This window comes from Mus pahari, chromosome 14 (genome assembly GCF_900095145.1).
Source record: "Mus pahari chromosome 14, PAHARI_EIJ_v1.1, whole genome shotgun sequence".
Lineage (NCBI taxonomy): Eukaryota > Metazoa > Chordata > Mammalia > Rodentia > Muridae > Mus > Mus pahari.
Genome location: NC_034603.1, coordinates 38,837,985 through 38,863,025, shown reverse-complemented (window position 1 = coordinate 38,863,025; position 25,041 = coordinate 38,837,985). Strand labels below are relative to the sequence as shown.

The window sequence follows — 25,041 nt, the reverse complement described above, 5'->3', positions numbered from 1 at the left end:
CGCTGGGTCGTCCTGTTTAGGATAAGTTGCTTTTCAGATGAGATTTTTCTCAAAGGTTGACATAGGCTTAAGTAAGCTCTAGTAAACATTCTAGGTGGAAAGTTTCAGATACATTTGAGGTGGAAAGTATTTTAATGACTACGTGGAACACGATAAGGAATGGAATGAGCACGGCATTAATAAATCACTGAAGACCATTGTAACTATGGGACGGGGGTCAATGGGACTGCTTTTGTCTTGTTTAAAAAATCTTTAAAGTTTAATGACAATCTTAGATTGTATGATCCTTATGGGATTCTTAAGTTTGATGATTGTTTTTGTTCAAGAAGGCCTTGTCAGTAACTTTTAGGAATTTATTTTTATTATTATTGCTTGCTTTTAAGCCAGAAATGGGTTTCTTTAAGGTTTTATTTATTTTCCCTTAGTTAATTTTAGATTTAGCTAATTCACGGAGTTATTGTGACTGATTTTTAATTCTAAAATCTCTTCACCAGCTATTTTCATTTTAAACAGTGAATACCTATACATATTAGTGACTGAAAAACAGAAAATATATTTTGGATGATTTTTAGGATGTGAATTCCTGGTGGCAGAGCATCATGCTGTGTGACATACTGTCTCCTGGCAGTGCTGATTTCAGGCACTTGGTCCCTGGCCCTGTGTTGTTTGACAGGATCCCTGTGCTCACTGGGACACAAGGAAAGTCCTCACTCCCCAGCAAACCTCTCGATTCCGATTCTTCCAAAACACACTTCCCTTTTGTGATATGAGTCAACAGAAAAGAGAGATTGGATTACGGGATTCTGTGACCACTTAAGCTTACATGAATATCGTTTGAGCCATTTCCTGGATTGATTGTACCAGAAATATCTGAAAAGCACACCTAAAGCGTAGGGCACTTTGTTTTGTTGTCACAGGAACACAGTATATGTTCATTTAAAAAAGAATGGACATGCCAATTGCATCTCCATAGGAGATAGATTTTATATACTTTGGTGTGTTTTTTTCACTATGAATTTTTACTTGTTTCTTCCACTTCTTTTTCTGTCACTCTGTGTCCTCCTGTCTTTTATATTTCTTTTGTACTTGCGTGAGGCAAAGCGTCCACATCCTGGATCTTGAAATGGAACCATAACACTGTCTCTAGGGTCCGCTGGGAATAGGACACATTGGAGCTATTGGCATGTTGGCATAACATGCTTCTTAGAATTGTCATGCCTTCGGCCACTGTTTTATTTTGTGGCTATATTTTCCTTTCACAGGTGAGTTCTATCTGTGTTAGCTAAGATCCTGCCCTTCCATCCTCTTCAGGATGACTAAACTACTTACTGTTTTGAGTTTGCATTAAAGCTCTTGAACCTTGCTTGTCTCATTAAGCCACCCCACTCCAAAGTCTGCAGTCACTTCTTAGCCCTCATCAAATGCATATTTTGTGTCTTTTCTCCGAACTTTGCTCCTGCTTCTCCCTAGCAGGGACGTCGATTTAAGTTTCCTCAAGACCCTGACACTAAAATCTTAAAACTAAGGCCTATTTCACTGTCTTTAAATCCTTATGAAGCTTCAAATCTGTACTAAAATTCTTATACCAAATCATATATTGTCTTGTACTGTTCTTAGCTGCTACATGTATGTTAGTTTTGTTCCCCTCATGAGAATGTAAGCTCCTTAAGGGCAGGGACTATGTCTTAAATTTTGTATCCACCACAGTGCCTAGCACTGTGCTTGGCACATGGGTGCTGAATAAATACTTTGTTTATTGATCAGCAAACTATTATCTTGTATTTTTAATTATGAAAGAATCAATGTGTATGTATCCAAACTTGGACCTGGTTGCTAGGATTTAATATTCTTTCTGGAAACAGGATGGAACAAAACGGACCCTGACTGAGAATAGCGGTCTGGTGGCCTTGCAATACGAGGTGACCTTGAGCTGGTGGAGTCATGGTCGATCCAGGGAGTTACTTGGACAGACTTGGCCACCTCTGATCAGAGTGTCTGACAGATCATCTTTTGGAGGAATAATCAGAATATTCTTCTGAATGCTTAGTATGTTAGCTTCTCGATATGAAAGCCACTGAGCACAAGAGGGTTTTTTGGAGGGACAGCAGATTTCAGACTGCCACTGAAGGGCAAGTGAGCAACATGCAGGGAAAGATTTAAGTTTCCAACTCTGGTCATTTTACCATTGAGGCTGCTGAATAAATGGGTTACCAGGAATGAGTTCCTTACAGAAGTTTTATGTTTTATCTTCACCTTAAAAACACTCTGAGCCAATATTTTAAAAACACCAAAATTTTAGTTTTACTTTTCTTGTTCTAAAAAAAAAAAAAGAGAGAGAGAATGGCTTGCATGATAACTGTTGCATGTGATTAGTGGGTGCTTCTAGATAAGTGGACTGTTGGGGGATGTGGGGATGGCTCCAGAGGTAATAACACTACCAAGCCTAAAGACCAGAGTTCAATCCCTAGGCCACCACATAGCAGGAGAGAATCAACTGCCATGATCTGTTCTCTGACCTCCCTTCCCCCCCTCCCTTTCTCTCTTTTTTCTTTTCTTTTCTTTTCTTTTCTTTTTTTTTCTTTTTTCTTTTTTTTTGCGGGGGGCCGGTGGGGGGTGGGGCTCGAGACAGGGTTTCTCTGTGTAGCCCTGACTGTCCTGGAACTCACTCGGTAGACCAGGCTCTCCTCGAACTCAGACTGCCTCCCAAGTGCTGGGATTAAAGGTGTGCGCCACCATGCCCGGCTTTTTTGTTTTGTTTTGTTTTGTTTTGTTTTTTGTTTCTTCAAGACAGGGTTTCTCTGTATAGTCCTGGCTGTCCTGGAACTCATTTTGTAGACCAGGCTGGCCTCGAACTCAGAAATCTGCCTGCCTCTGCCTCCTGAGTGCTGGGATTAAAGGCGTGCTCCACCACACCCAGCACTCTTTCTCTCTTTTACACACACACACACACTGTAAAGAGGTGTTTTACTTACCAAGAGGTGGTTTCACTCACTTAGGTGACTTATGTGGACTCCTGTAATTTATAACACTCCCACGTTGGGTTGCTTCGAATGTGCAACTGCCTATTATTTTGTTTACTCGAGGCCATAACTTGACATAAGTTATTTTTCTTTGTAGGGGTTTGATTGCCTTCCTAAATCAACATGGGGGGGGGAGGCACGTGGAAAACATGTCAACTTATTCTTTGTAAGATTTATTTTTATGATTTAAAATTACATGTTCTTGTATGTGTCTTTCTATAGGTATGTACACATAAGTTTGGGTTACCTTGAGGTTAGTGGTACGGGATCTTCTGGAGCTGGGGTTTCAGGAGATTGTGAGCTGCCTGACATGGGTGTTAGGGAATGAATTTGAGTTCTCAAAGGACAATAAGCATTCTTAACCCCAAGTCCTGTCTCTATTCCCAAGTCAATACATCCTTCATGTACATCATCCTAAACACGCCCAACATGGACATTTTCTAGTAACCCCTAGTTTACTGTCAGAAGCTAAATAAAAACTATATCTGGGATTTGGGGGTGTTTATTTGCTTGTTTTTTGCTTCTCAGATACATATATTAATATCATATTGTAAATGATATTTAAGTATACAGAGATGTTCCATGTTCCCATCTAACAGCGTAAGTTAGCTGACATGATTCATCTTGAATGGACTGATTTAATAAAAGATGAGAGTCATTAACTCCATTCCTACCCAAATTTCCTGGTAAACCTGAGTATAGTAAAGTTTCATGGGGGACCCAGACATTCTTAAAGGATTTAAAGCATCTCAACAAGACCGAAGCCACAGGCTACACCAGATTCCACAACAGACAGGTCCACATCTGGGGGTTTTAAAAAAACAGGTCTGCATACCACATTTGATGAATAGCCTTCACATGAGTTGAGAATTATAGGAGGCCACATTCTGTATAAGAAACGAAACTGGGGACATCAGGGCACTGAGAACAGGCTCAGCAGTTAAGAGGACTTAACTCAGGTCCCCTAGGGGTTCCAAACACTCACATGAAGGCTCAACTGGCTGTAACTCCAATTCCAGAGAATCCAACACCCTCTTCTGACCTCCATGTGAGCATTGCATGCAACTAGTGCAGGAACATACTCTCAAAATGCCCACACCCTCCAAAGACGTAAAAGCAAAGGTAATCAACCATTCATTCTGTGCCTGTCATTCTATGTTGAATTAGCAAAGCATCTAAGAGCTTGTAATTGGAACAGGAAGGAAGAACTGGTTATGTACAAATTTTCTGTGGGAGTAGTGAATACTCCCACTGATTAAGGTGTGTACAATAGGACTGAAAAGCGGTGTAAAGATTGAGAATCTAGTAGGAATGACTGGAAGATGAGTTAAGGGCAATTTTAGTTCCACTCATTTTTTTTTTTTTTTTAATTTCTGCTTGTATTCTTTGAGCCTATCACTTTTTGGGGAAATTACATGATCTCAGAATCATAGAATTGACCTTTCCGTAACGTAAGATACTCAATAGTAGCATTTTCAAAATTCTTTGCAGCATCCGAAATGACTTTAGTCTCAGAAAATTTCACTTTCTACATTTGTAAATTGGAGCTGTCAGTGGGTATCTTAAAACGTACATTGTTTAGAGGAGTAAATGTTTGTGTTCCTCGTTAGATTTACAGAAATAAGTAATTACCTTAAAACGTGACTATTGTTGGAGGCAGAGATGAAACAGTCATTTTTATTGGATAGAAATGACTTTGGTGTAACGAGTTTAGGACAACGTCATAACGCAACAAGATCCTACGGAACCACGCAGCTATCTTCCCCTGTTGTTACTGCGGCCGCTTTTTCGGTCGCACCTCCGACCTTGCTCTCACAGGATGTAAATGCACACCGCATGCTGGGAATTGCAGTTCCTTTCCTCAAGGCAGGCGGCGGGGCTGTGAGGTCATCGGTGGTCGCCCGGCACGCCTGCACGTGGCGAGGAAGGGGCGGTGCGCGCTTGCTGTCCCCAGCCGAGCGGAGCTGTCTGCGTCCGTGCCTCCTGCCGCGGTCCTCCCGACATGCCGGAGGAGGCGGGCCTCCCGCCCGCTAAGAGGTTCCGGCCGGGCTCCTGCCCTCCCGGGAGGCGAGTAGTGATGCTGTTGACGGCTGGCGGCGGCGGAGGTGGCGGAGCAGGAGGAGGCCGGAGACAGACACCGCCGCTGGCCCAGCCTTCGGCCAGTCCCTACCGCGAGGCCCTGGAGCTGCAGCGCCGGAGTCTGCCCATCTTCCGGGCGCGGGGACAGTTATTGGCTCAGCTCCGAAACCTGGACAACGCGGTCCTCATCGGTGAGTGGCCGCTTTGGTGGACCTTGCTTGCTCTAGATCCCTGGCTCTGTGCGCGTTGGCGGGTTTTCTTGGGGGGGGGGGGCTTCTCACTTTCTTTGCGCTGGTTTCTTCCACAAACTTGAAAGGGTTTCGGTGCCCGGTGTGAACAGGGACCTCTGGAAGGAGGCGGGCACAGTTACCCTGCCGGCGCCGACCGCGCTCTGCGAGTTTGAGGATCCTCGCCTTCCGTGACGAGGCGTGGGGAGCCTATCGCAGACTCTGAGAGAGCTTTGCACGGTGGGCCTCGCCAGGGCTTTTGAGGTCCCGGGGGACCGTCATTCTAAGCGAGGACGGAGAGACTGGCGCCAGAAAGAATTCAGTTGGCGAGAACCAATTTCTTGTGTACGAGAAGAACTTGGCAGTGTCCGAGGGCAGGGGCCGATTTCAAGTGGCTTTGCTACAGTGTTTTAAGATAGAGGAGCTCCCGAAGGAATGTCATGAGCGAGAAAGAGACTGGAGTGCTGCTGGCAGTCAGTGGAATAGAGTGCTAAGGAGGGAATGAAGAGATGCACCAGTGAAGTCCCATAGCAATATGTAGACATGGCGGGGTGTGGCAGTGCACGTTGGATGTGTAGTATTGATTGCAGCTCCCACTAAGAATTTTTTCAAAAGAACTTTTAAGAACAGATCTGGCGTTGAACTGAGGAGTAATTAGGAGACGAAAGAATGAAGGCAGTGGAAACAGGTTTCTGCTTTGGCCAACCAAGGGAAGCCGAGGCACTTGTAAATATTTACAGATTTTGGCGAACTGAGCAGAGAGGACACTGAAGATAGAATAGAACGAATGGATCAAAGGTCAGGAAATTTCAGAGATGGGGGATCCCGGGCATCAGGAGTTCCGGAGAGCCCACCTGGCACAGGAGAAAGGATCTTTTGAAGTCACATTTGAGAAGGTCCAAGAGTTCTGAGGAAAACAAAAGTTCCAGAGCCTCAAGTAGGCTCTTGGGGAGATGGAGACAGAAGACAGGCTGCAAAAACAGGAACAAGATGGACTGTAGTGCTGATGCCCAGGTGAATTTTGTCCCTCTGTTTGTATGGCTGGCGTATTCTATTTTAGCAATAGTCAGTTGTCCTGGAATAGGAGTGGGAAAGATGCATGATAGGCATTGATCTATGTCTGAGGTTGTGTGGAGGGTTCAGCAGGAAAATGCAGGATAATCAGATTCTTTGAGAGCCTTGGCTAAGTCTGGAAAAGTGAGCAGTCAGAGGCAGGCTGGGAGCTGGAAGAAAATGCAAGACTCATGGACCTGGAGAACGTCAGTTAAAGACGATAAGCCATAGCAAAGAAGGATGTATGAGTTTCCTGAGTTGTTCTAATCAGGTGCTTTTAGAGGTACCAACAGACATACACAGGAAACAGCCTTCATTGGGTGCTTGCTCTATGCAGTGTTTAAGCCTATGAAGAGACCTTCTGCCCTCTGGAATTAGGGCAGAAACATTTAAGTACTTCTGTACTGTTTGGAATAATCAGTGCTAGGAGAGAGATGAAGCAGGCACTAAGGATCCTAGAGATGAGGCCCCCTGGTACAACCCAGAGGGTGAGATCTTGCAGGCTGACTCATCCTTGAACTTGCCAGTTAGTGAGGGCAGGTAAGCATTGTACCCATAGTAGGGTAGACAGAGGCAGAAGGTTTGAAGAAAGCAGCATGCAGCAGCCAGAGCAAAGGGCGAGCAATCTATGAATGCACATCTCGTATCAGTTTTTGTCAAGCTATGTGACTGTCATATCTCATTTTCTATTGTAATTATCCAGTTACCTACCATTATACATGTTTCCGGTTTTGTTTGGGGTTTTTGTTTTGTTTTTCATTTTGTTTTTGCCATCATGGGGCAAATGAAATTAAAACATCTTTGTTTTCTTAGACTCAATTTCAGAAAGTAGAATTTTGAGCCAAACTATATAAACAGTTTGTTTGGCAGTCTGTCTATTATGTAGCTCTGGCTGTCCTGGAACTGACTGTGTAGACCAAGCTAGCCTAGAACTCAAAAAGATCAAAAAGATCCGTCTATCTCTGTCTGCTGTGATTAAATGCTCATGTCACCATGCCCAGCCCATTCTAAAAGTGTTTGAAATGTGATTGGGCCTCCTGGGAAAGAGTGGCAATGGCCGTTCGCCAGCCAAGTTCCTAGGTGCCCATTTGCTTGAGGCTTAGCAACTCAGTATTTTCTTTTGAGGTTTTGTTTTGTTTTGTTTTTCCTGACTTTGAACTATTTATTTGGTGGGTTCCCCTTAGTCTGATTTGAATAAGAGTTTCTCTTCTCTCCTAGGGGAAACTGGCTCTGGGAAAACAACCCAGATCCCACAGTACCTCTATGAAGGGGGAATTAGCCGCCAGGGCATCATCGCTGTGACCCAGCCCCGTCGAGTGGCTGCCATCTCTCTTGCCACCAGAGTCTCAGATGAGAAGAGGACTGAACTCGGGAAGCTGGTACCTCATTGCGTTACTTGCTATGAGTACTGTTTAAGTAGCTAGCACCCACTGAGCTCCAGCCTTTTATTTTTCTGAACAAGTTCTTTCTCTGCCTCCCCCTCCCACCCACATTGTTATGTTGACTCAGAAGTCCAATATGTATCACAAACTGGCCTGGTACCCTGAGTCCTCAGTCCTTCTGCCTTAGCCTCCTGCATGCTGGGATGCAGGGTGTGCCACAATACCCAGTCGAGCAGCTTGCTTCTTTTAAGTAAATAAATAAATAGCCACTGCTATTTGGGCTAATCTCAGAGTTTTTGAGAGATCAGTGACTCTTAGTACTGTCAGCTTTAATTTCATAGGTATTGGTAAGTTCGTTAAATTACATTTGGATTCTGTGGTTTCCATGTACGTGTAAGCACTTGCATGGTGCTGGAGGTTGAACTTAGGCTCTCGCACATACGTGGCAAGTACCCTGCTAGTAAGCTGGACGCTTTACCCCTAATGTATGTGTTTAAGACTTCAGGCATGTAATTTTGTTTGTTGGTTGTTTTGAGTCTTTTTGAGACAGGGCCTCACTCGCCCCACTAGCCAGCATGGGACTTAATATATAGACCTAAATTCTAGAGTCCCCCTGCCTCTGCCTACAGAGTGCTGGGATTACAGGCATGCAGTTTCTGTCCAGAAACCTTTTGAGTCCACTAAATAACATACATATGTATATTTCTGTAAAAATGTATAACTTTCTTCCTATATGTAGGTATATAGAATGAGTCTTGGGGCTATGTAGGAGAGAGATTCATATTTGTATTATATATGGGTGTGTCACCTATGAAGGTCAGAGGACAGTTTGGGAGTTGGATCTCTCATCTCTCTGGGCTCTAGAGATTGAACTTAGATTGTCAGGCCTTCAAGGCCAGTGCGTTTACCCACTGTTCCATAGTGCTTGCCCTGGAATTTAGATCTTTGAGATGTTTCGTTGCAGTGTTTCTCTGCAGATACACTACACTCCTGAGGGAGCAGCCAGCGTGCTGTAGGTCTCAGTTTACCACATTGCTGAGGACAATGTTAGACATGCAGCCAACAGGTATTCAGTGAATGTTTAATGAATAAAGGAGTCATATTTTCTCACAGGTTGGCTATACAGTGCGATTTGAGGATGTCACCTCAGAAGACACCAGGATCAAGTTCCTGACAGATGGCATGCTTCTGCGTGAAGCAATTTCAGACTCCTTGCTTCGGAAGTACAGCTGTGTCATTTTGGACGAGGCCCATGAGCGAACCATCCACACAGATGTGCTCTTTGGAGTGGTGAAGACTGCACAGAAGAGGCGAAAGGAGCTAGGGAAACTGCCTCTCAAAGTATGTGGGCAGTGTTTAAGGACCAGGCCTTTCTTCCCAGGGTGTGTCTCCTGCCCATTCTGTTTCAGGCACATGGGAGAAAGTTCACCCTGGTGGGAGCAGCACGGGCCTCCACCATGTTTTAAGCATTTATAGACAGGCTGTCCCGTGCTTACTTCCTGTCCTCATTTTCTGTAGGTGATTGTGATGTCAGCTACCATGGATGTCGACCTGTTTTCTCAGTATTTCAATGGAGCCCCTGTCCTTTACCTTGAGGGTCGGCAGCATCCAATCCAGATCTTCTATACCAAACAGCCTCAGCAGGATTATCTGCATGCAGCTCTTGTCTCAGTCTTCCAGATCCACCAGGTATGGAAAGGGATGAAAATCCTTGGCAAATTCTGTTTCCGCTTACAGTTGATAGCGAGAATAGTTAACCTCTGAAGGAAAAGCCACGAGTCTGACAGCTTTGTGAACTGTATCATCTGGAATCGGCTCATTTGAGGGCCAGTGAGCTGTCTAGCAGGGAGGGTGCTTGGTGCTGAGCCTGTGACCTGATTTCAATCCCAGGGATCCACATGGCCAAAAAAAAGAGGTGACACGCAATTTTCCTGTGACCTCACACACAAATAAATATATATAATAAAATGGTCCTTTAGAAAAGGTTTATTTGCTACATCTGTTTATTTTTCCTCTTTCAATGGTAATTCTTACTTTCTCTGAAAAAACAAATTAATAAATAACTCAACTCTAATCAGTAGCCATCCCCCCTCTGAGCCAGAAAGCTCTCCTATGTTAGAAGAGTGGTTCATGTGCTTTCTTTAGATGGGAACCTGTCGAGGAAACTACAGTTCATGTTGCAACCTAGTATGCTGTACAGTGTACTATGTCATGTAACCCAGGCTGACTTCCAAATTGTTGGCCTCCTGCCTAGGTTCCTGAGTGCTGGAATTACAGTTGTATACCCCCACACATGTCCTGAGGTGTTCAAAACTTTTAGATATTGCAAAATACCTTTTTTTATTAAAAATTTACTTTTTTTATTAAAAATTACGGCAACAACAAAAAAAAAAACCCAAAAAACAAAAAACAAAACAAAACAAAAAATTACGGCAAATGATCAACGGCTGGGGAATGGTTCAGTGGGTAAAGGGCTTGCCAAAGAAGTGTGAATGAGCCGGGCGTGGTGGCTCACGCCTTTAATCCCAGCACTTGGGAGGCAGAGGCAGGCAGATTTCTGAGTTCAAGGCCAGTCTGGTCTACAAAGTGAGTTCCAGGACAGTCAGGGCTATACAGAGAAACCCTGTCTCGAAAAACCAAAAAAAAAAAAAAGATTGCGTGTCTGGCCTCTCTGCATGGTGCACATATGTACATAAATATATGTATACAAAAAAGATCGTGAGTGATTAAATCCTATTGTTTTAGTTAGTTTTGTATAGACTTTTTAATTTTTATATTAATTTCCTGAGAGAATTTAGAGGCAAAAAATTTTTATTTTAACCTACGTATTGCTTACATAGTTGAAAGTTTTAGAAAGCCAGCAGTTGGTCTGGGAATGTAGCTCAGTCTATAGAATGATGGCCCATCGTGCTTGAAGCCCTGAGTTTGATCCCCAGCACTGCATAAAGCTGGTATGGCAGCACTGATGGAACGTGAAGGTGGGAAGATCAAGAGTCCAGGGCCATCCTAGCCTGCATAGTGAGCTTGAGTTCAGTCTGGGCTGTTTGAGAACTAGACTCAAGAAGACCAAGGGTTTTGTTTAACGATCTCAGTTTAAAGCAGCAGTTGAGCCTGGCGGTGGTGGCACATGCCTTTAATCCCAGCACTTGGGAGCAAAGGCAGGTAGAACTCAGAGTTTGAGGCTAGCCTGGTCTATCTAGAGTTCTAGCTGGGAGTAAATCCTAAAGAGATTCAACAGTTGCTGTGAAAGTTGCTTTTGAATTTTAAAATACCCTGCATATGTTAATGTTTCTTAATTTATCATCATTCACCATTAAATGCATATTTCATAAAATAATAGGCCAGGAGTAAGACATATTTCTTCCCAATCCTCCTGTGTTCACCATCCTTCCAACATAGCTGTATTGTAATGGTCTTTAAATCCAGCATCAGTAATTACTCTATTAGGAGGATACAGTGTTAACAGCCCTCTGTCCCTCTCCTGGACTGACCAGTTTGGGTAAGACCTCCGTGTGACACATGATACACTGTCTGTATCTTATATGACAGTCATGAAGTGTGTTGTGTGCATCTGTCTCTTGGGTCATTTGTGCTTCTATCCACGTGGAACATTGCTTTGCCTGACATCCTCCTGCTGTTGTACACCTTTCCCATACTCTACACTGAGCCACAGCCTCCATCCACATTTCTTGTCACTATTCTCCTTAGCAGCTGTCCCCTAACCAGTCCCAACCCCCTGTCTTCCACCTTTCAAAAATGAGTTGAACCCACTTGTCTCTCATCTTTGTCATTTTAGGGCAGTGATTTTTTTTTTTTCCTTCTAAGGGATGGAAGCAGTTATTTTTACTGTCAACTTGGTAATTTTTGAAAGAGAAGAAAAAGCCAGTCTGCCTCTTTGAACTGCCAAAAGCCAACTTCAGAAGAGAATTATATTTTTAGAATTTTATTTTAAAAATGTATTGTGTATCCTCAGGGGAAGATGGCTGTTGTGTATGCACATGTGTGCACAATCTGTGTTGGAAGAAGGGCAAAGTACACATGTAGAGTTCAAAAGACAACGTTATAGATTTTGGTTTTCTATTCCCACCTCTACATGAGTCCTTGAGCTCAAATTCAGGTGACCAGCAAGTACCTTTACCCTGCGTCAGCTCAGAGTAAGCTTCCAATTCAATGAGCTCCTTCCTCAGGCAGACAGGTGAAGGAAGTCACCTGGTATCTTCAGGCCACACGTGAACCCAGGCACACACACTCCATGTGCATGCCACATTTACAAGAAAAAGAAGGGAAACAAGCTCTTAATTATTTTTTGTGTGCTTGATTCAGCAGCACATATACTAAGATTGGAAGGACACAGAGAAGATTAGCATGGCCCCTGCGCAAGGATGACACGCAATTCATGAACGTTCCATATTTTTAAGCTGTGAACTGAAAAATAATTACTTTTTGCACTTATTTATTCATTGTGTATATGGTAGGGTGTGGTGCTCAAGTCACAGTGCCTGTGTGGAGGTCAGAGAACAACCTGAGTTTCCTTCCCTCCACCATATAGGTCCTGGGAATAGCTCAGGCCAGCAGCCTTGGCAGCAAGTGCCTTTCTTTTCCCCCTGAGCCATCTCACCAACCTAAAAGAAGTTTTATACAGAATTTCCTTACCTCTGATTGGGCTTTCACTGTATTGTCTTACAAAAGCAGTTTCCCTTCAAAAGTTCCTTACTTGCTTTCCGATCATACTTGTCTGGCTCTCATGTTAGCAGCTCTGTGCATTGCTGGTAAGGATCTTTTCCCAGGGCGATACCACTCATACTTGCTTCATCTTCATAATTAAAAAGTGAAACAGAAAATAAAAACCCTGGAAACAACACCATCATAAATATTCTCTCTCTAGGAAGCTCCCTCTTCTCAAGACATCCTGGTGTTCCTCACTGGTCAGGAAGAGATCGAAGCAATGAGCAAGACCTGCAGAGACATCGCGAGGCACCTCCCAGATGGCTGCCCTTCAATGCTCGTCCTTCCTCTGTACGCCTCCCTGCCCTATTCGCAGCAGCTTCGAGTCTTTCAAGGGGCCCCAAAGGTGAGCCTGCCACCTTCTGCCAGCCACATCACTGGGCATCACGTCAGATCTGTCCATGTACCATCATCCAGAGACGTGGAAGGAGAGACTCAGGTACCAGGTCAGCTGAGAGGGAGAGCTGGCCTGTGAGGAGGGGAACGGCTGTCAGGATGGCAGAAGGCGTAAGTTATAGAGGCTGAAAGGAGAATGAGTGGCTCCTCTAAGCTCTGGTCTAAACTCATTGCCCATACATAAACCATTTGTTGTGTGCCAGACACAGTGCTGACTCTCACGCAGGCCACTTGTCATCCTCATGAAGTGCCATGAGGAACGCTGAGGCCCCCAAGAGAGAGGTGGGAATTGTTTAAGGCACACAGTAGGGCCAGGATTCCAACTCCTATCTATCTTCTCTCCTTGAATATTTAGCTTGATCCAGTACACCTCGTTGCCTCAGATTAACATTCAGGACCTCAGAGAAGGGACCAGTGTCCTCCCTCTCCCTCTGTCCCTTACCAAGTGTGAGAACTGAAATTGGTATGACTACTATTAACAATGAAGTCACCTTTTCTTGATCATAAGCAAGTTGTGGAAATGCATGGTGAGAATGTTTTCAACTTCTGAATCATGTGTGTGTCATATGGCTTTTTGATTCTCTTCCTCCTTTTAGGGCTATCGCAAAGTGATCATTTCAACCAACATCGCTGAAACCTCCATAACCATTACAGGAATAAAATATGTAGTTGACACGGGCATGGTTAAAGCAAAGAAGTATAACCCTGGTGAGAAACTGGAGCTCATGAGTGTCTCCTGTACATTACGTAGTGAGCAGCGGTTAGAACTGTAATCCCACCATTTCCTCCCAAGTAAACATTTCATGTTTGTGAGGAGCTGAGATTTGAATGACAGGAACAGTTCCCACCCATGTCCATAAAGGAGACCTAATAAGGCAGGGAGTCTAGAGAAGGAAGAACTCAGTTCTAGAGAACCTGAGAAGAACAGATCAGGGCTGTACTGAGATATGAAAACCTACTGGAAGCTGGCTGAGAATGGTGGGAGAAGCCCAGGGACAGCCTGGCACCAGTCACAGACTCTCCAAGGGCCACTGGAATGTGGCTGCTGTGGACTTCAGGTTTCCCAGGAAGGAGACAGGCGCTCTGGGCTGGAGTAGCAAGCATAGAGGGGAAGCACTGGTTGTCTCCTGCAAGGGCAAGCTGGCTTGAAATCAGCTTTACACACTTCTGATTCATACCTTGCTTTAGTCTACAGAGGAGTTGGGGCTGCTACAATTATTATAGCTACCCAATATTTAATTGGCATTTTCTACTAAACACTGAAGGGGTCAACTTTCACACATGTCCTGGTGACAAAGTGTAGATCTCTAGTTCTGGCACAAAATATTCCTGTTCTTGAGAGATTTGATGTCTTTTACTTCCAGGAAGTAAATGTCACTTGATCTGTTTTTTTATAGAATTGGGAGGGATGCTAAAGAACCCTGTCATGATTGGTTGATACAGGACCAGCCTTTTCGTTTAGCTAGAAACTGTCTCAGCTCCAAAATTCCTAAGGAACCCTCAGTGCCAAACAGCAGGGATAGTTGGCCATCCCATGATGTAAGCCCAAACTTCTAAAGCCATTCTCCTGTTCCCTTGCTTGCAGAGAGTGTTGTGATGTGTTCCTTAACATTTCACATATGACTCATTGCTGAGTTCAACTTCACCATGAGGTTTAAAGTGACTGAGGCAACCTGGGTTTGTGCTTTCTTGCTTAGCCTCAAGTTTTCCCTGACCCCTGTGTTGCAGAAACACTAAGTGGTACTCAGCATCATTTCTTCCTGCCAGCATTCTAGAAACAGTTCTTCTGTGATGAAGCCAGGCACTCATGGCCCTTTCTCCCTGCAGACAGTGGTCTTGAGATACTAGCTGTACAGAGAGTATCAAAGACACAGGCCTGGCAGCGCACAGGCAGGGCTGGGCGAGAGGACAGTGGCATCTGCTACCGACTCTACACCGAGGACGAGTTTGAGAAGTTTGAGAAGATGACGGTGCCAGAGATCCAGAGGTAGGTCCAGGTCACCTGCACTGTCATGCATCCTGCTCTTTCCTCCCACCTGCTCCTGTTCTTGGGCTACCAAGAGCTTTCACTGATGTTTTCTGGGGAACAGTTTTGACTCAGTGGAGTCAGGGACAGACGAATGACCCTCATTTCTTCCCTCACAGGTGTAACCTGGCCAGTGTGATACTTCAGCTCCTAGCAATGAAAGTCCCAAATGTGCTCACCTTTGACTTCATGTCCAAACCTTCTCCAGGTAAACCTGCAGGCAGGCAGGCAGGCAGGCAGGCAGGCAGACAGACAGACAGACAGACAGACAGACAGACAGACAGACAATGCAAAGGAGTTCTTACCCTAAGAAAAAGTATCTTGGTGTGGGGGGACAAACCATTTTGGTCCTGTTGTTTTGCTGATTTGATTCCATTTGTCATGCAGTGTAGGTTCCCTGTTCCAGTGCTTTGTGCAGGGACCAGGCAGCATCATCAGGCATGCATGGATGCTCCTGAAGCCCAGCGAAAGGGCAGAGATCAGATCTCTGCATTAAACTGAGATTTGACTGGTCCCTGCCCGTCGTTGGTACTCTTTTGCACATGGACCTTGATCATGGTGCCATTTTCCTCTTCTTTAAGGAAATGCAGTTGTTAATTAATTGAAAGGGTAAACTGTCGATAGGTGCCCCAGGTCACACTCTGAACCTCAACCCAGTTCTTCTCTCAAAGAGACATTTTCTGGCTCTTTTCCACACAAAAGTCTGTGCATGTGGGAATGTGTAAATCTTTGAGAACACAAACTGAACATAGGATACACTGTTCTATGCCGTATTTTTTTTTCCATTTTGAAATTCCTAGAAAGGAATAATAAATATAAAGTATAATGGTAACATAGTCAACATCTGTGTGATGCTACCCACACCATGGAAGCCAAGCCCCTGGACCTCTGCCTAACCATTTGCCACCCCACCCCCACGCCCCATGTAACTGCTCTCTCATGACTACTTTAAACATCTTTTGCTATTTAGTGTGTCACTCGGCTTAGAACAGTGTGAGGACAGTGGGTGGTCTGATGTTTGTAGAGTCAGCAGCACCCAGACGCACTCACTAGCTGCATGTTTGGACTTCTGGCTCCTTTTTTTGTCTCTGTTTCTGTAGATCACATTGAAGCGGCCATTGCCCAGCTGGACCTGTTAGGTGCTCTTGAACATAAGGATGACCAGCTTACCCTGACGCCAATTGGAAGAAAGATGGCAGCATTTCCTTTAGAGCCCAGATTTGCCAAAGTAAATGACCCTCCTCCTCTTTCTCTGCCTTACAGGGTAGGACATGCCTAAGCCCAGTGCTTCTGAACTAACCTCTCTTGAAACTGCACATCACCCCTCTTCTGCGTACAGTGCTGACTTATGTTGTGTGTGAGACTCTGACCCCTCCTCTGCGACAGTGCTGACTTATGTCATGTGTGAGACTCAGATATCAGTCACAATCCTACCCACAAAGATTTGGAGTCCTGTGGGGACGGCATCTTTCTGTTTTACAAAGATGTGAATGACATTGACACAGCATTATGGTCTTAAAGCCACCGTATTCCTTTAAGGGAAGCTGCAAGAGAGTATACAGAAACACTATTCAGAAGGTAGGAAGCTTGACACATGCATTTTAAATTTTACTTTCCAGACTATCCTCCTGTCCTCCAAATTCCACTGTACAGAAGAGATTCTGACCATCGTCTCCCTGCTGTCTGTGGACAGTGTCCTTTACAACCCTCCTGCCCGGAGAGATGAGGTGCAGAGTGTCCGGAAGAAATTCATATCCAGTGAGGGAGATCATATCACCCTGCTCAATATCTATCGGACCTTCAAAAACATCGGTGGGAATAAGGTGAGCCTCCCTCATGTTTTCAGGCATGTGCTTTTAATTTTAAGTATTTCGGTTTTTTGGCCACATCATCTTAAAAAGTCTCTGTCTGTCTGTCTCTGTTTCTGTATCTCACATACACACAACACACAGATGTGTAAATGCTGGGATATTGCTAAAAATGTTATATCAGGTGTTTGTTCTGCTTGTGCTTAGTAGACTCTGGACAGGTTAGATGAGTAATTAAAGACTATCTTAGCCACTAGAATTATCCCCTTTTTTTGGAGGAGGGGGGAAGGGTACAAGGGCTCTCTACCCCTGGCTGGCCTGGAGGCCGGCCTTGAATGAATAGATACCCACCTGCCCCTGCCTTCCCAGTGCTTCCATTGAAGGCAGGTGCCACCCAGCTGCAGCCCATTTTTCATTACTGTAAAGAAATACTTGAAGAAGGCTATTTTATTAAAAGCAAGAATTCTTGGCCAGGCAGTGTTGGCACACGCCTTTGATCCCAGCACTTGGGAGGCAGAGGCAGGCAAATTTCTGAGTTTGAGGCCAGCCTGATCTACAGAGTGAGTTCCAGGACAGCCAGGGCTACACAGAGAAACCCTGTCTTGTGGGGGAAAAAAAAGATTTCTTTTGTCTCACATTCTAGACTGGTAAGACTTAGAGGTCTTTGATGCTTCAAGGTAGAACAGCATTGCACAGCAAGAGAAAGGCAGTGTGTGTATCTGTGTGTCTTTGCTCTTCCTCTTCTGCTAATTAGGGACCAATGGGGATTCAGTCATGGGGCTCTATCTTTTGGACTTTAAACCGAGTCATTTTCCAGATGTCATTTTAAAATTGGGGTGTGTGTGTCTGTTTGCCTTTTTGAGTATCTAGGCACCACATGCTTGCTGTTTCTGCGGAGGCTGGAAAAAGGTGTCATATTCCCAGGGATGGTTGTAAGCTACTATGTGAGTGCTAGAAATTGGGCCTAGTCCTCTGGAAGAGTGGGCAGAGTTAACCCTTGACCTGTCTCTCCAGCCCCAAAGTTTTTAAAATTTGTTTTGTTTTTGATACAGGTTCTCACTACATAACTCTGAGGCATGGAATTTTCTATATAGGCTGAATTTCCAATGTATGCCTGCTTATTCCTATCAACTGCTAGGATTAAAGGCCTGTGCTACTATGCCTAGCTTTTTATTTTAAGGGAAGTTGGTTTGGTTTGGTAAGATAGGGTTTCTCTGTGTAGCCCTGGCTGTCTTTGTAAACCAAGCTGGCCTCAAACTCAGAGATCTGCCCGAAGTGCTAAGATTAAAGCTCTGGGGGGGAGGGACATATATATGGAGGTCAGGGGACAATTTCCCTTCTTGCTTTCCACTGTGTGTGTTCCAGGGCTTGACCTTGGGTCATCAGGCTTGGTGGCAAGCACCTTACTCACAAAACCATCTTACTAGCCCACAAGTATCATAATTGAATTAAGTTTCCACTTAAATGTTTTGCAGTAGGGATTCACTGCAGCTTTGGAGAGTATTCAAGCCATACAAGATGGTTTTCTTGCCTACCTGCTCAAATTTTATACTGGTTTTTGATAAGTCATTTCAGTTTCTTATACTAAAATGGAAAATGGGAATATAGTCTCTCTGAGTTAATAAATGTATAATTGTGCCTTAGTGTGCATTTTTTAAAACCAAAAATGGTACCCCACAGTTTTAGCGTTTAGCAATTTTAGCATTTGCTAAAATTAACTAATTTGCTGTATTTACCTTTGTTTGTTTATGTTTGCACTGTGTGTGTGTGTGTGTGTGTGTGTGTGTGTGTGTGTGTGTGTGTGTGTATGGGTGTATGGGTGTGTGCACACACATATACAGATGCACCTCATGGCNTGTGTGTGTGTGTGTGTGTGTGTGTGTGTATGGGTGTATGGGTGTGTGCACACACATATACAGATGCACCTCATGGCACCTATAGAGATCAGAGGACAACTTGTAGGAGTTGGTTCTGTCCTTTCATGGTATGGGTGTATGGGGTTTAATTCAAGTATTCAGATTTGGCAGCAAGCATCTTTACCAGCTGAGCCATCTCGCTGACCCTCAATTTATATTTAAATGAATAAAAAAGATGCTGATGCAGTAAACAGCTCTGAGTCCTTCCTTACTGAACTGTTCTGCCTTTGGTGTGTGTGTCCCATCAACAGGATGCCATCCATTAGTCCTTAAAGCAGGGTCTTGCTTATGTATGTAACCCAAGTTGACCACAGACAGGGATGTGACACACACCCAGCACTAAGGACATGCTTTCAACAGGGCTTGGTTGGCTCCAGTTGGTCGACTACTTTACACAGTAAAACTGTCTCAGAACAAACAGAAAAGAAAGCATTAGCTTTGCCTGTTTCCACAGTCTACCCTTTCAGCTGCATCTGTTTCCATTACAACAGTGTCTCCTGCTCAGCTCTATTTGTACCCCAGAGAGAATATTCTGCGGTGCCAGCAAGTGAGCATAAACTTGTTGATCTGTGCTCTGTGGCTCAACCTCACCTAGATGGCACACATTTACTAGACCATCAGTCCCTCCCAGTATGTGGGAGAATTCCAGTGTCTGTCTCTCCAGATGTAGGTTGAAATCACTTGTGTAATCTGTTTGTATTGTTCTAAACATTGCCTCCATCCCACACAAGACAAGCATCCTTACATAAATGTACTGGGTATTTCTGTGTCTTTTGCCCATTTTTCTCCATTTTCCAGGTCTTTTTCTCACTAGTCTTTAATAATGTTTTAGAAGTACGTGTCCTTTATGGGTATGGTGGTGCATACACCCCAGCCCATAGCTTTTTCATGATGACCCTAGGACAGGAATCTTTATTTTATTTTAAATAATTCATGTTTCTCCTAGCTCATACTTTTCAATATAAAGGTGTGTTCCTATATTCCTTTTGATACCTGTAGTATCAAAATTCAGCTGTGCCATCCAGATCTTGGTATGTGCATATTTCCTCTGCATAGAAATGAGAGGATTAAGATATCTCCTTTTCTTCTATTCAGGACTGGTGCAAAGAGAATTTTGTCAACAGCAAGAATATGCTGCTAGTAGCTGAAGTCAGAGCACAGCTGAGAGAAATCTGCTTAAAGGTAGTACCCCCCTTTCAAGGAAAAGTTTTTGTTCTATTGTGGGGATCTTGAATTGCTTGTCACCAGTGGTATGAAAACAATTCTAGTTGTAGAAAAACTTTAAATACACAAGAATATAAAAGTAACTTGTAATTCTACTTTTTTCTCCCTCACAATTATGGTTTATTCATAGAAGTTCATGGTGGTTTGGGGTTTTTTTTCCCCCTCCCCCCTCAAATCCCATCCCACCCTAGTACTGTTGATTGAACCCACTAGGCAATGCTCCTCTGCTGAACCAATTAGCTTGTCATTCACATAGTTTACATTGTACAATGTACTTACATTTCTTTTGTGGGGGTGGTACTGGGCATGGAATCCTGGACTTCATGTATAAGTTTTAGAAACTATGACTATTCTCTGATTTAAAAGAAAAAAAAAAAAGCCAGGGGATAACGGTGTATGCATTTAATCCCAGCATTTGGGAAGCAGAGGCAGGCAGATCTCTGAGTTCAAGGCCAGCCTGGTCTACCAAGCTATTTCTAGGCCATCCAGGGCTACCCAAAGAAACCTTGTCTGTAAAAACAAGGGGAGGGCTAGAGAAGAAAGAAAGACTACTAAAAGATAAAAAAAAAAAAAAAAAACAGTTGGAAAACACCAGGGGAACATTTTTTAAACCACCGTCTTCTGTATGTAATAACTTCACTGTATACTTGAAATTTGGAGGCTGCCCAGTGTGGGGTGAGGAGAAAGGAACTTCTGCCCCTGTCTTTCCTGTGGTTTGTGCCTGTGGCAAGCCTGTATTAAATAAGTGTCCCATGTCTGCTGAAGCAGTTGTCAACGTTAGTGACTCCCCTTTTTCATGTTATAGATGCCCCTGCCAGCTGCACTCAGTTTTGCAGTGTCCCGGCCCAGCAGCTTCTCCACCCTGCAGAGCCTCCCTAATTCATACACCCAGAATAGCTGCTTTTCTAGCTCGGGAACTTGTCTGTAGTGAGGAGGGGTAGACAACCTCTGCCCTCTAGACTCCCTGGTTCTACCCCCAACGATGGCTGCGTTTCTGTTGAGGGGTCTTGTCTGGAGTGTGTTGTGAGGAGGGGGAAGGCAGCCTCTGCACTGTGATTTCCAGGAGGCCCAGTCTCTATGCTTTTGTCCCACTAAGTCTTCACCTGCCTGGGGGAGGGCTGTGTGTGTGACAGAGACAGACAGAGTCTCTATCAGTGAGCCTCATGGCAGGTGAGCGGCTCCTCAGGTTGATCCCCCAGTGGCCTCAGCTGGGTGGTTTTGTCTCAGAGGAAGTTGCTACTTGGCACAATCAGCCTCTATCTATCTATCTATCTATCTATCTATCTATCTATCTATCTATCTATCTATCTATCTATCTATATAATGTGCAGCCTATATGGGTGTCTCTCTCCCATTCCCACCTTTCCTAGGCGGTGTTTTCCTTTTTTGTTTAGTTTTCCCGAGCTGCTGCCTAAGGCATTTGAAGTGACACCTTTGGATGCCAATCGAAATTTCACTTTGTGTTGGCTGCAGTGTACGGTGTGTGTGCAGTGCTGGGGAGAATTAATGCTTGAGGTTTTTTCTGTCTTCTAAAACAGATGTCAATGCCAATCATGTCATCTCGAGGGGACATGGAAAGTGTCCGCCGTTGCCTGGCTCACAGCCTCTTTATGAATACTGCTGAACTCCAGACAGATGGCACCTATGCCACCACGGACACACATCAGCCAGTGGCCATCCACCCATCATCTGTCCTCTTCCACTGCAAGCCTGCCTGCGTGGTCTACACTTCACTGCTCTACACCAACAAATGCTACATGCGTGACCTCTGTGTGGTGGATGCCGAGTGGCTCTATGAGGCTGCCCCTGACTACTTCAGGAGGAAGCTGAGAACGGCCAGAAACTGAGCCGTCCCAGGATGCTGCCAGCATGGCTGGGCCTGGAGCTTAGATCACAGCTGTCTTCCAAATAGACTCAGGAGCTTGCAGACTCCAAGAGCTTAGGAGAATTGGCGGAACTTCTCAGACTCAGCCCGTGCAGAAGGATCATACTTAGAGCATGAGAAGCTGAGGCTTGTGCTTCGGGTCCGACTAGGCAGGTTTGGGTGACTGAATTAACCTCTGAGCCTCAGTTTCCTCATGTGCCGAGTCGGATAAGACTGTGTGTAAGTTCAGAGTAACAAGAAAATGAGCAGATGCAAGATGAGACAATCAGTGACTTGTGAGCCGTTGTGCTTTGTGATACTAATTAAGTACAGCGCAGCCACTTGAGCTCTTATGACTAGGGGAGGAGCCATAGGAGACTACAGAGCCAATTTGTTGAAATGTTTCTCCCCCCCTTCTTACTCCCTCTCCTGTGGATCCCAGGACCGCATGCATGCTATGCAAAACACTTTGCCACTGAGCCAATCCCCAGCCCTCACTTCTACTTTAATGTCTACCTGTGTGTCTTTTAAATAGAAAATTGAAAAATTGACTCCCACAGACAGTTCCAGAGTAAGGTATATTCTTATGGCTCAGGGTGTAGCACATTGTCTTGTCTGTCTCCAGGCAGAGGCCAGCAAGTAGTTCCTTGGTTGGTCCCCAGAGCCTCTGTGGCTGCATGTCCCCAACAGTGCTTTCAGGAGACCAGCAGATTTCCTGAAACTAGGAAGCCAACTTTTCAGTGCAGTGGCCTTCTGAAGCGCTGTGGTCATTTTCTCTTTAACTGAGCACCTACAAATGTGTGCCTGTGAGGGAAGGGCCTCTGTTCAAGTCAGAGCTGCAGATGGGACGGGGGACAGAGATGGGACTCGACGGCTCAGAAGCCAGGGATCCGTTTGTCCTTCTGCCTACACCTAGTCTTAGTTTTGGTTTTTTGTTTGTTTGTTTGGTTGGTTGGTTGGGTTTCTTAAGGGGTAAACCACTTGAGACAGGGTTTCTTCGTGTAGCCCTGCCTGTCCTGAAACTCGCTCTATAGGCCACACTGGCCTCAAACCCAGAGATCAGCCTGCCTTTCCCTCCCAAGTGCTGGGATTAAAGGTGTGCACCACCACCTGGCCAGTCCTTGTATTTTTGATGCTATTAATTTTCAGTGGTCTGTCTTTGCGGAGACCTGCTACTTGCTAACCAGTCACCACTCTGAAACCTTCATTACCTGCATTTGTTAGAGGGCTTAGAGAAGCCTCTGCACCCTTCCCCGTTGGAAAGGATTCATCTGAGCTGGTTATTAGGGGAAGACATTCTCCACTTTGGTAGTCCATACCTATCATCAATCCCAGCTGAGATGGGAGGGCTGCACGTTCTAGGCCAGCCTGGGCTAGGCCTTGTATCTAAGTGAAGCAAGGGAGGGAACACACTTTCACAGAGAATGTTTGAACATGAGGGTGTGGGGGGAAGAATTTTAGCCTTTTTATTGTGCTTAATTGATCCAAACACATCTGTACTACTGGGATTTTCTCATTTAATTGTATTGTTTATAAGCAATGGGCCAAACTGCCTTCAGAGCACTTCAAAGACAGTGGGCAGTTTCTTTGAGTCCAACAAGCTCTTTGCAGAGAGCCTGGCCTAGCTGGGCACGTCATCGCCAGGATCTCATTGGCTCGCAGCTGTGTCTGTTGAGTCTGGTCTAGGCTTTGTTATTAACCCTAGCCGTGGGCAAAGCTTTTAGTCAGTGCTTAGGGTTGTCTGGGTACTTGCCATTATCAACTTTCTGAAATGCTCTCCAGAATGTGCTTTCTTTTTAAGTGTATTTTTTGTATTTATGCAAGGTTTATTTAGCCTTGCTTGGTAAGAGGAACTTTTGTATTTTTAAAAGAACATTCATTGTGCTAGTTAAAGAAAACGAGGAGGCAATATATTCCCCAGCAGTTAACAGTTTCTGTTCCATTGTAAACTAAAAGTAAACTATCGAGGTCCTTTCTGGGTCAAGGGAACAGTAGCTTGCAGTGACTGACTCCAGGGTGAGGCCTAAGACCTTACCCTGGAGGGACTGCTGCAGAGGACTTGGACTTCCCAGAAAAGGGAGCGATGGATACAGTTTCTAAGGACCTAATGCTTCTGTACAGAAATATGTTTATCACTCTAACGTTGTGGGAGAATTTTAATAGAGTATTTAGTTTTTTATTAAGCCTTTTAAAACAAGCTGCTCAGGGATTACATGAGGTGGGAGCCCCATTCTGACTCCACAGATCACTACAAAGAAGTCAATGCTTATCTTCAGCCAAAGGAGCAGCGCCTTTCAAGCTTTCTTAAGGAAGTGAAATGTTTTGTGGTTTTGCTGCAGTACAACCTGAGCTACTTCTCCACTTGGCAAACTCTCCAACCTCAAGACTCCAGCCTGGACAGAATAGCCTCCAACAGACAGATGAACTTCCACAACAGCCCTGCATGCTGCGGGGGTTTATCCTCTCCGTAACCGTGGCCTGTGGCACCCAGGGCAACGGTTCCATTACCAGGTCCCCTGTGAGAATATTTGCATCTCTTATAACAAGATTCCAAAACAGCAAAATATTTACTGTGGCACAAATCCTTGTGCTCAGGCTATAAGGACCTGTTTGGAACTGTGGCCGTGCATCTAAGATGCCATTCCTTGAGCACATAGACTATACCTGTGGGGAAACAATTCTATATCGACTGCTGTAGTGTAGAAAACTGACAAGCAGATTTAGACATGTGCTCTGTTCTCTCTGGTCTCAAACATAAAAGAACAGTTCTAGTATATAATGCTCGAAATTTGCTTTTGACTATCAAATCCATAAAAACTGAATCTTGTATAATGATCTGTATGGCCTCTTTTGTTGGGCCTCCTTTCCCTTATTTAAAGAATGAATACTGTTTAGAATATTAAACATTATTCTTATTGCCATTCATTCGCTAAGTCTTGATATCCAGCATTTACTTTTGGTCTTTTTATGCAACCCTGGCTGTTCTGGAACCTGCTGTGTAGACCAGGCTGGTCTTAAACTCAGTTGTTTGCCTGCCTCTCAGGTACTGGGACTATAATGGAATAGCAGGGTTTTTGTGTTTGTTTTGGGGTGTGTGTGAGTGATTTGGTTGGTTTTGGTTTTGGGTTTTTTGGGGGGAGAGGAGTGGTTTTGTTGGTTGATTGATTGATTGATTTTTTAAAAATATCTTTGAGTGTTTTGGGGGTATCTGCTGCCCTGGAACTGAAGTTAGATAGTTGTGAGCAGGCATATGGATGCTGGAAATAGAACTCTACTCTTCTGCAAGAGCAACGATGCATTTAACCACTGAGCCATACCTCC

At 44.5% G+C, this 25,041-nt stretch overlaps 1 protein-coding gene and 1 non-coding gene across 2 annotated transcripts; both read left to right on the top strand.

Annotated features, from left to right (window-relative positions):
- Positions 1 to 4,848: 4,848 nt before the first annotated feature.
- Dhx33 (DEAH-box helicase 33) lies at positions 4,849 to 24,649 on the top strand. Its single transcript, XM_021211910.1, has 12 exons — positions 4,849 to 5,290; positions 7,598 to 7,758; positions 8,875 to 9,102; positions 9,280 to 9,450; positions 12,647 to 12,832; positions 13,479 to 13,590; positions 14,710 to 14,869; positions 15,028 to 15,116; positions 16,009 to 16,136; positions 16,528 to 16,731; positions 19,728 to 19,814; positions 21,395 to 24,649. Exons 1-12 carry the CDS (start codon positions 5,023 to 5,025, stop codon positions 21,701 to 21,703), a joined length of 2,103 nt encoding a protein of 700 aa, XP_021067569.1. The 5' UTR covers positions 4,849 to 5,022; the 3' UTR covers positions 21,704 to 24,649.
- Positions 12,072 to 12,176, top strand: LOC115065477. Its single transcript, XR_003845255.1, has one exon. It is a non-coding gene; the product is annotated as a U6 spliceosomal RNA (small nuclear RNA).
- Positions 24,650 to 25,041: the final 392 nt, after the last annotated feature.